This window comes from Aptenodytes forsteri, unplaced genomic scaffold (assembly GCF_000699145.1).
Source record: "Aptenodytes forsteri isolate BGI_AS27 unplaced genomic scaffold, ASM69914v1 Scaffold174, whole genome shotgun sequence".
Taxonomy (NCBI): domain Eukaryota; kingdom Metazoa; phylum Chordata; class Aves; order Sphenisciformes; family Spheniscidae; genus Aptenodytes; species Aptenodytes forsteri.
The window spans coordinates 1,476,063-1,487,865 of record NW_008794603.1 but is presented as its reverse complement, the minus strand read 5'-3'; the positions used below and the strand labels follow the sequence as shown (position 1 = coordinate 1,487,865).

At 45.0% G+C, this 11,803-nt stretch overlaps 1 protein-coding gene across 1 annotated transcript in view; it reads right to left on the bottom strand.

Annotated features, from left to right (window-relative positions):
- Nucleotides 1–11,803, bottom strand: part of GALNT13 (polypeptide N-acetylgalactosaminyltransferase 13) — a 148,366-nt gene that overhangs the window by 17,697 nt on the left and 118,866 nt on the right. The window contains exons 9-10 of the mRNA XM_009273149.1: nt 10,682–10,821; nt 6,657–6,755 (exon numbers count right to left, since the gene is read on the bottom strand). Coding sequence (XP_009271424.1) covers nt 6,657–6,755; nt 10,682–10,821 — 239 coding nt within the window. The remainder of the gene's footprint in view (nt 1–6,656; nt 6,756–10,681; nt 10,822–11,803) is intronic.

Genomic DNA, 11,803 nt, shown 5'->3' with positions numbered 1-11,803 from the left:
ATTTTTCCTCACGTCCAATCTAAACCTCCCCTGGCGCAACTTGAGGCCATTTCCTCTCGTCCTATCGCTTGTTACTTGGGAGAAGAGACCGACCCCACCTCGCTACAACCTCCTGTCAGGTGGTTGTAGAGAGCGATGAGGTCTCCCCTCAGTATAAAACTTGTTCTGCCGTTGCCTCAACCTCTAACCACCAGTGCCAAGAATTCATTTACCCTGCTGCTCAGCCCCAAGGAGAGAAACACTGTAATTCAGAGTGATTCACCGTAATCCAGAGGAACACTGTAATTACCATCAGCTATCACAGATTGAAGTCAATAGTTGGAACTATACCGGTCAGCGTAGTAAAAATGAAATAAAATAGAACTGGTTGGCAGCATCTACTGGGGACACGTACAGTAACAACAGTGGGGCTCTGCAGGAAACACTTCGGTTCAGCAAGGTTTCCAAGGGTTGCTAAGGAACGTGGTTTTATCTTATTCAGAAAACGGCACTGGGAAACACACTGGCGTCACCCCTTTGTGCTGATGGCAAGCACACCTTCCTGATATTCAAACCTTCGTCCTCCACCACAGAATCCTTTGTCCTTTTCTAAACCACTGTTATTCTACAGGGCTTTCAGGTGCATTCAGCATTTTGCACAGAAACTTAAAAAATCTGATTTTTGGCTCCACAGGGGTGAGGGGACTGTGGGGGGGTTTTTTGTGTGTTTGTTTTGGGTTGGTGCTTTTTGTTTGGGTTTGTTTTTTTTTTTCAGATAGCTGTCACTTCATGGCTGAAGGATGGCTGCCTACACGTCTGCAACAAAAAGCTGTCGTAGCTTCCAGGATCTCACGGCGTTCATTATGCCGCGTCAAATTCACACGTCTTAGCAGGTACAGCAAACACTCGGATTTTATCTACCCAGGCTTCATTACTGCAATGTTACACATCTAATGCTAGCCTTCCCGCATTCCCTGGTGACTATTTCTGCCAATTTAAAGAAGCAGCAATTCAGTTTTTCCGTAGACTCTAAAAAGAAGGCATTATTCTCATTCTGATTGTGCTAAATAAAAAGATGCTGTTATTTAACATGCAGGCACGGCTCCTTTGTTCCCTATTAATCACAGTTATTATAATGGTGCTGAAGATCACCGAGGGCTCCATCCTGAGGAAATCCAGAGTATTAGACAGTTCCTGCCCCAAAGGTTTATCACCTCAATCCATAAGAATGATGTAAAGTCTGCGAGGGGAATATATATCAGCAAAATGGACTAACAAAATATAAGCAATAACTAGTTTTATTCATAATGGGTCTGTTTAGAAGACGAAAAGCTACACAGAAAGCCAAGTTAGGGAAAACAGGAGATTGTAAGTGGTGAAAAAGGCAGAAAGAGCAAAGAAGGGCTAAGTTACTTTCTGGTGACCCCTTACGAAATCTAGTATTTACCTAAGATATTACAATTAATAAAATCAAAGCAGTAAACTCGAAGTCTGTAATGGGGGCTGTGTTTGCTTTTCCAGTGAGCTCTCTAAGGAGATTATTTGGTTTGAGATCAGCTGCCCAAGTACTGCTCAGTTCCTCTCTCTGCGCATTAACTTGTATCAGTCGCATGAATAAATGCCTAATTGTCACTAAACTAAAGGTTTTCTTCTGTTCAGCCTTGTGCATAAAATGCTTTTAGATGACTTACTGAACAGGTGCAGTTGACAAATTAGCTAACTAAAAATGTAAAATGTGACTCCTGCATTAGTCTTCCGTGGCCGAGGTGCGAGCTGTGATCAGATGGCTCTGCAGGCATCAACAGCAAGCTTGTCCTGCCCGCCGTCAGGGTACCTATCGCATGCCTCTCCCTCCTTCTGACCTGGCAGCGATATTAACACAGGAAAAATTACTCTTTATACCCACTGAAAACGGCGGCCTTCCATTACAGACACATCTCACGAGTCAGACAGCTCATGCATGTCTATCCATTCCCAGTAGTAAGCAAATTGTCATAGCATACCAATAAATTCTTACGGAGCGAGAGTTTATAAATTATTTTTCTACGTACCGCCACACAGAAAGTGCTCATGTTTGAAAGGCATTTGAAAATACACACATTTACTGTGAATGGGAAAAAAATGGAAACTCTATGAAACAGAACAGTTTCTGAAAGACCCATTATTTAGAGCTAACTGGGGAAAAACCAACCCTCTAACAATCCTTATTGTGCGTGTTGGGTTTTTTTGAACTGTCAGTGAGCACCGAGTCTGAACCTTCTGTTTAAAACATTGCCGGAAGGGAGTCATGTTCCCCTTGCACAGTTACTAAAACATATAAAACATTATGTTCATTCTGATCTCACCCTGCAAGAGCTGCCCCAGGTAAGTTCATACCGAGCAAGATCCTGGCTGATGCAATTCCACATTCATTCAAAATGAATCCTGACAAAACACTCCCCATCCTGCGGGAACCACAATGTCCTTTCCAAAAAATCCTTCTCCCACGCAGAGCTGCCACGCACACAAGACGCCGACAGCCTCGGCAGCCGGCAGTCGAGGCCAGCAGCCCTGAGCCGCCCGGGGAGAGGTTTTGCATGAAGCAAGTTTCTTCCACTTGCCAGCGCATCCCTCTGTGCTTGGGGAATCGGTGCAGGCTGTAAAATTGTGAAAAATCGCCCAGACCATCGCCTCTGCCAGGGCTCTGAGCACCTGCTGGGACCCTGAGCAGGAGCTGCGGGGCTGCCGCTGCTGCGCGGGATGCTGAGAAATAGCCACGTGGGTCATAGCCGCACTACTGCTTACACCTTGCTCTGCTATTCTCACCAGTATGGAAAAACCACCACGATATTTATCTAGAGGAAACATCTCAGAAGGAAAAAGCTGTCCCTTCCAGCTATTGCTTTTGTTAGTCTCAGGTTTACAGTCAGCTTCGCATCAACCAGCCTCCTTGCTAAGGACATGCAGGGAGCGTGCTTTGACAACGGAGTTGACCTCCACGCTGCTAACAGACCGCTCTTACCACTCCAGACTTTCCACGGCTGCTCTCTCGGACATGATGAGACCAAACTGAGGAGCAGATGGCAGCGTGTGATGGCACAGATCATCCGCAGGGCCACACCGGCTAAGCAAGGAGCACCACAGGACCCTTCTTGGGGCTTTGTGACCGCATGGCCACAATGAAGGTGTGCTTGCTACTTCCCTGGCGATTTTTTGCTGACAAAAAGCAGGTTCACTGCTATACCTAGCACAACTGAAGCTCCAGACAAGAGAAAAGGCATGGGGTGTTAAACAGAAAAAAGTAAGAAATGGCAATGTGTTTGTTGTTTCGTTTGCTCTGCAGCGGCGGCGGGGAGAGCGGCTGCTGACCCACGCTCTCTCCTCCAGCGAACGCAGCAGCACGGGCAGCCCTCCCGCCCTCCGCCAGCTCCCTCCCGCCAGCGTATCTGCAATACACCTGCAGCGCAATTGCGAACCTGCATAATTCCCCAGCCCTTCTTTTTAATAATATCCCCCTCCTGCCTGTGTGGGATCGTATGATTCGATGATTGTTATGAACAGAGGCCTGACACTCCCAATAACCGCAGAAACAGACGACATTCCCATGGTAACGCAACAAAAGCCTAACCGGTATGCCCATCAGGATGACTGTAGGCAGGAAAACCAGACGACTGTTTCACCCTCTTCCAGGCCATCAAAAGGAACAGATTTCCTCTAAAACACCACAAAACCAGGAGTCAGCTGTGGGGGAAGAAAGGCGTGAGACTGATGGGTCATCCCCTCTGTCTGAGGCTGGAAAGCAGGATAATAAGTTTTTTCCACGATCCACACATGGTCAGTGCTTTCTTTAACCAGGAGTCAACCTTGGGCACCTTCCTCCTGAAAAACATCACTACTGAAGCAAGTTAACACACTGCCCCTACCCCAGGAGATATATGCACAAACCTGATATTCCAGCCACTAAAGCCGTATCCCCACCGTAGCTGATTTGAGCACAGGCTTTGCATTTTTTCCCCTCCACATAGAGCAAAGAAAACAGTTCTAAGATTGCATTTAACTGCATTAGGAGATTCGTAGTATTTATTTTAAAGATCACTAATAGTCACCAGGTCCTAACCGAGTTAGGATAATCTGAAATACCCATGCCAACATAACAACAAATCCTCCACAGTTTTATACTCTGAAAACAATTCTCCCATGAAGGGCCTCAGTTAACAGATTTCATTTTTCTTCATTTTTTAAAGAAATTCAGATTTTTAGAATCTTGTTATTCTTAAGTCCTTTAAAACACTTCAATAGCTGTGAGATATTTGCCTCTGCCTCAAGCTGGGTCGCGCCGATGCATCTTGCTCGGCTCTAATGAGCTAGATATTATTCTTGCTTCATTTTCATTCTGAAGTAGTTTTGTTCCTCAGCTATTTCTGTAACCATACAACCCCCCCGCCCCCAGCATTTACATGTCTTAGCTCAGTTCTAATTTCTCATTAGAACAGAATTTAATAAAGATAACTTTTAATGGGAATTGTGTATGAGCACTAAAGGATGACTAATGTTCTGCATGTAGGTCAGGTATTCCTAGCAAAACCTCCGCCAGATGACAGATACTGCTCTTCGTTCATGCAAACGCAGGGGAGCAGAGTCTCTTCGTCCTGCAGGTGCACACAACGGATTTATCTGTGATTTCAGGTTGATGTGAGCGGTATAAAGGAGACTGGAGCCAAAATTTCTTTAGATTTGAGATATATTGGCTTAGGAAGGCTCAGAAAGAATGGTTATATTTAGTAGTTATTAGGGTTTCTTTAGGCTATACGGTCCGTATATACATTCACAACCCATCTGTCTTTATCTCAGAGCCTTACAGTACACTCAACTTCACACCCGGCACCTCAGAGGAACTGCGGGTTTGGAGACGTGACAGTCGTCTAGGGCTTTTCTCCTCTTTCAACAAAAAGAGAGGGGTCTTTCCGCCGCAGAAAGAAGGGGAAACGTGCCAAACACCCAAGGTATAAAGAGAATCTTCGACCTTGATCATATGCAGTCTTATTAAAATGCTAACACTTTCATCTCCCAAGTCAAATTTAGAAAGATAGTGAAGTTTGGGATAAATATGATGGACAACCCTACCTCTGAAAGAAACACGGGAATTTGCTCTAAGATCCTGCATCTTCCCATCTTTTTTAGCAGATGTGGCACTAGAAAAAGCCACCCTCATCAAGCATTACCTAGTAGGTATATGGTCCAAAGACCTTCCTGGGGAGAGACGCCAGCACTAACTTAAGGTCCTGCTGAGGGATCTCCAGGGATTTTAATTGCAGTGGGTGAGGGCAAGAGCAGCCCTCTGCTCTGGGGTGTGTCAGAAGCTGAATGAAGGGACCGGGAGTCTTTAATCTGAGAAAGCTGTCAGAATTAAGGGGAAGGAGAGGAGGAAGGTTTTCCAAAGGTAAAGCAAACCAAAAAGTAGAGAAACAAGGCTAAACTACATTCAGAAGGGCGCAAGCAAAAGGAGGAGATTGCAGCAAGTTCCGACGGATTTCCAGGTCAAATCAGCGATGGGGAAAATGGGAGACCGTGCAGGAGCATCCCGCCCGCTCCCACCACCTGTGGTGGACAGGAGTAGGCAGCAGCAGTGCCGGTGCTGCCGGGACCTCACAGCCCCCCCGGGCTGGCAGCTCCCCGCAGGCAGCCACACGTCGCTGGGCGCTGCGCGCTCCCCGTCCTGCAGCGGTAGGCTACAGCCTCCCTGGGCAAAAGCCCCTCAATTGTAGGTTTACACTGCAAAACCCAACTAAACCCAAATGAATCAGCTCTGCTAATTTGAATCCGAGGCATCAGAATATGCAAAGTTTACTGTCATTTATACAGAGAGCGGGTACAGGCATGAGTTTTACAGTGAGCTAAATGATTGCCACTTACCTTTTCGCTCCCTTTCAAACATACCCAAGACCCAAGTGACACACCCCACACCCCCACTATTTGAATTTCCACTAACGAAAAAAACTCAGCTTGCACGAATATTCCGCACGTTTATTTTTCACGAATTCAGCCACAAGTCACGTACATTCTTACCCCTTTCATTTTAAAAAAGATTTTTCCCCCCAACGCCAAAAAATAAATTAGAATTCATGATCAAATTTTCTAATGTTAGCATCTGAAGCTTTAAATGCATTTCTCTGCACTCTAAACAGCACGAATATATTCAATATATTCACTCGGATACTTCATTGGACCTATGGATATGTACTGATACGCTTTCAAAATTTGCAGCTGTTACTTGAGAAAATGGCTTTCCGAGTACTCCTAAAACTCCTACGCTCAAAACCTCCAACGTTTTGGAACTTTCATTAATACGTTTGCTAATTGCTGCTATTGATTTTTATAGTGAACCAACACGTCTACATTTGAGCTGCATTAGCTGAGGGGATCTCGTGTCTGCCATGACAAAAGCAGAGGGCACCCAGGACCCGACGCCCACCCGCCGAGCCCTCCGCCGTCCCGGCCGGCTCACACACCGCGGGCGCAAACCAGCCCCACCTTTCCTGCAGCAGGAAAGAAATGCTGAGGGGTGAAGCCGCAGCTCCCGCACGGCTCCGCGGGAATTCTGATCAGTTCCCCCTGGTAGCTGGTGTGCCTGTGGTTACACAGCAGCAGGTTGAAGCAGTTATTGTACCAACGGTACTTTTTTTTTTTTTTAATTTTACCTGATTTCCTCCCATGCCGTGGCAGTTGAAAATGCCCACTTTTTCATTTTCCTTGCGGCCCATGTTGTCTAAACACTGGTTGGTTTCAACGTTCCTGATCTGAAGAAAGAGAGAGATGAAATGTTCCGTGAAAAAAATGCCTGTAAATGTCATATTTGTGCAGAAAAAATTACGTCACTGTAGGAGAAAGTACATTATCCGTGCATTCAACTATATGAGCGTATTTTAACTTGCAATTTGTAAATATGTCACACTCCCAAAAGAAAATGAAATAACAAAGAGTACAATGAGATTTTAAATTACATATTAAGTGTAAGTGTGAACAGCATTCAAGGAAAATCTCATTCAATGCTCTGCGTTGTTTTGTTTAACAAATATAATACACTTTTACTTCTAAACAATGCAAAACTAATGACTTTCCCAAGATAAGAACTTTTATTTTCTTCCAGCAGGGCTGACTCTACTCCAGGAGAGAAAGGCTGAGTATGAACAGCATCTGACATGACTCTTTCAGAGCAGAGGCTGCTGGATGGCTTTGTGACTAAATACATGCTTTTTTAAAGTTTTTTAAAAAAACCTTTCGCCTCAGAATCCATCGGTCCTCAGAGAAGAACAAACACACTTAGCGAACTGCTTAAACAAACCGTTTCTACATAATTTGTGCGTAACGCAGCTGGGAAGAAGGCAGCTTTAGGAGCACGTCATCTGCGACACAATACACGACGTGGTGAGTCCCTTCCAGCGATGCTCAGCCCGCGCAATTGCAACAAAAGACCACCAGAGCAAGAAGCAATAAGGAGCAGCAGTGTAAGTACCAGAGCATTGCTCCCCAAAACGTATTTTTAGAATACACATTTATCCAGGAAAACGGCTGAGTATAAAAGCAATCAACCAACTTCAGCTCCGTATGAGAGGAGAAGCGGGAGATGCCACAGTCCCCCTGAAGCTCTCCCGCGTCGCAGTCTCCACGCCGGTGTGTGCGTTCAGCCTGTACAAACCCCAGCACGTGCAGGTAACACCTTTTTTCTTAACCCTCCTCATATACCTGTTAGCACAGTTGTACAAACACAGCTCCCCCTGCTCCTCCTCGCTCCCAACAGCATGGGGTGATCTTCCTACTAATGTGTGCAAAGCAAAAATGCGTCTCCGGGTCCCCCATTCCTTTGGTAAAAACCGTTGTGAAACCCCGAATTTTGAAATACTTCGGCGGCACTTAGTACAACTCTCAGTCATCTGCAGTTCCCCGTGCCACCTTCAGAGGCTCAACGGGCACGGCAGTCAATAGCAAAACCAACGCCACCAGACTGGGCTTAACCCAGCAATGGAAGCAAAACGGGACAGTGCAATCTGATTAACGACGCTGGGGAAGAGTGGCTCAGCAAAGCTCACGTGGCCGCTTCTTAATCTGCTCTAACGTTGTTAATCACACAGAAAGGAATTGCACCACCTTGTGCTGGTGAGTAATCTCTCAGAGGCTCATGCTCTTAATTGCTTAACCCTCCAAGAGCTGCCGAAGCCAGGAGAAAGGCTGCCGGCACTCACAGCCTGGTCACTGACCTGGGGGTGCAGCCCTCAGGTGCCAGCTGATAACCAGACCGCTGGTTTCCACCGCTTTCCAGCTGCTTTTAAAACAAACGGCCCTTCTTTAGAGCCCAGTGAAAGTAAACGGCTTCACGTGGCTACGGCAGTACGTGGCTTTCCGGCGTAACCCGCTGCACGTGCCCATGACCAGCCGGAGCATCGCCGGCAGCAGAAACGCTGCAGCTGCAGGGGGGACGAGCCAGTGCACGGACAACCCCTCCTCCTCTCCCTGCTCTCCTCTTCTCCAGCACGCGCCACTCTGCAGACCACCAAAGCCACTGCAGTCCCAAAACTGCACCCTAATGATTAGCTCAAAGGGTAATCCCAGCCTTTTTTCTTAAATCACCTTTTTGTAGAAATAGAGTCTCAAGTACCTCCACAAGAAAGGTGATTTTTTTTTTTTTCTGCAATCCCTTGATTCAGAGGACTGAAATGAAGTGACTTGCAAACTCACCTATGACTATTATGTCTTGGGTTTATAAAATAATTCTTGTCTTGCATTTATTTTGCATTCACTTTCAATGTTACATGACTAAAATGTAAAAAAGAATATTCAGTATTCACCACATTTTGCACATTTAATGCCCATTCTGAGGCATATTTTCATCCATCTAGGAAATTCAAATCTAATACAGTCACTGTATATAAGTTATGTTCTAACTGAATGGAAAATTTAGTTGCAAATAAAGGCTTGGCAATCTTCAGGATCTGCCTAGTAAGTGTACAATGAATAAACTTCATAAACTACCTACGACCTTCAGTTCCATACAACTCCACGTTTTCAAAATTTCATTTAAAAATTGCACACTTCGTTTATAAAAGCAACAGACGTATATAAATTAGCTGTTCAATAGCCAAATAAAATCCAAATTAAAATGTACTGCAATACTGATGATTATTTCTAACACGTTGGGCGGCGCAAGTGAACCATGCACGAACAGTGTCCGGTTTAAGGCACACCTGCACTATCTTGCAGGAGGTCATAAGTAAATGAAGGATGGTTATCCCAAATCTGTCAAAATTATTCACTCTTTTTATCACTGTTCATACTACAAAAGAACAAAATACGCACTTGCGTAACATAATTTGAGGCCCAAGGTTGAACACTCATTACATTTAGAATGCACTGCGCTACGGGATAATTTTCTCAGGTTTATTACCAAACCCGATTCTGAGCGGCCAGCAAACCCACGGCTCCCACCTGAGGGCTGCTGAGCATCGCCTCCTCTCTGACGCGAGCGGAGGAGGAGCACGGTCAGCCCCGGACCGGGCCGCCTCCACGCACAGCGCATCCCGCAGAGCAGCTGGGGCGCATCGCGGACCGTTGGCGGACTCACGACCCCAGCTGCACCGAGGAGTCAGGCGGTTTGTCTTACCTGAGACTAAACGCCTGCTGAAAGAGAGGACAATGACTGAGAAATACACTTCCGATGTTTTAAAAATTGCCCGTTGCTGCTGCTGCTGGTACCCGAGCTTTAGGTCTAAAAATCCACTTTACTGCTCAACTGGCAATCAGCAGCAGTAATAGTCAAGTATGGGTTTTAATTCATAGATCCTGCCCGAATCGCTGTTTCCATAGAAACTGAGGCTGTGTTGGTAAAAATAAGGTGTTTTAATAACTATTTTATTACTTTCTCACACTTTTATTTTCCAGTCTGACAATATCATACAAAACCTTATTATTTGACACTTGTTCGATGAGTTCTTTCCTTGCTGTAAAACCAGGTTTCACTTTATTTTGTCATAGTTAAACTGGAAACCCTACTGTGGCTTTTATTTTTTACTACAATTGCAAGTTTCAGTAGTAAATTACTTTCCTGGATGTAAAAAAGCCATCTGCTCGTTTGATTGCTATTCTATCCGTAGCTATCTTTAAATCAAACCATTCAAGAGCTTTTAAAAGTCAATGTAGGTACAACTCAATAGAATATTTTTAACAGTGAATTATCTGAATTTTAAAGAGACTTCAGTTCTCGGTGGTACTGGAATCGTCAGGTCACTAGGAGCGTCTGTGACACTCAGCTCCAGGCAGCCTTGCTGGAAAACACAGCATCAATGAACAAACACATTTCTTGAAAAGAAAAAAGCACAAAAAGCTTTTCCTACTCTACGTGTAAGGGGTAAGTGATGATGGAAAGTTTCCTTCAACTACCGCATGTTACGCAATAATTTCAAAATATTAGTCACAAGCCTCACTTTTCCAATACGCTACTCAATTTAAAAGATAAATTTTTAATGGTGAACATACACATTCAGAACAGCAGTGCCCCCTTACGAAAGATTTAGGGAAAACATACCCTGCTCAAAATAAAGGGTAAATGAGATACAGAGAAGGCACACAAGCGCTTTATTCCTTTCTCCAAAACCACTTCATCTTCTTAGCGATGCCTCCGTTTGCGCAACGTACTTACTGTTTTCATTTAGCCAAAGGAAACGGTTCGTACCTCACCAAGCGAGTAATAGCGCCGTGGAATCTGGGAGTCGGGATAGATGTTTTCCAAGTACCACGAGAAGGGTTTACACTTCAGATTTTCTCTTAGTGCTTTCCTGACGGACACATCCCCATAATCCACCTTAACAACACCTGGAATTGTTAAGAGAATAGATGATCAAAGCACAGTTTCCGTAAAGCTGCAAAGCATGTATCACAGATCCTTCTCCAGTTGTCATGATTTCCTTTTTTTCGATATCCATTTGCTGGAACTACGGTACAGCAATATGGGAACACGTGCAGCTGCTACACCGTAGATCTTAACAAGCATTAAATGATTAATTTAGCAAATTGAAATGCTTGGAAAATTACATTTTTTCTTTTCAGATAACTTATCAACCCAGAAAGGCAGGGCCACTGAACTCCTTGATTTCTTCATATTCCAAAATATTAAAGAAAGGAAAACCATATCCGTTCACATTTCTACAAACCATTTTTTCCAAAGCATCTTGCTGGTGTTTTCCAGCACTCTGTTCTGAGAGAAATAACTCAGACGAGGCATGGCCATTTTACTGATGTAATCTAGATCACCCCTTGGGTGATTTCACCAGAAAGGACACGTTCTCCGTCCTGAGAAACCCCGTTGCTCCTAAAGGGAGAAGATGTCGCATCATGTCACGGTTAAATTGCCACCGTGTCCAGCGGCGCCGTTCCTACCGCACGCCTATACACCAGAGACCTGAGCCAGCAGCATCCCGCTGGCCATCAGGAGCGGCGTGTGGGCCACAAATCAGAAATACAGGTCATGAAGAGAAAAAAAATGGAACAATAATCAAGGAGAGGGGAAATCAGTTAGAAATCCCCTCCGTACAGTGTATTCTTATTTAAACTAAAAGAATATACGGTGCTTTCAAGACTTACGACAGCCAGGCAAGCAATTTATTTATCTGTTGATGATAGAAGCATGCACCCAGGAAAGAAGATATGTTAAGTGGGAGGACAGAGGCACGGCTGCACGTCCCAGACACAGGAGACCGAATGAGAGATGAGCACTGACTGTGCATCGGACACGAACACACATCGGACGTCTCACGACCTGAGCACATCAGCACCGCCGCGAGATTAAGGCCAAGAT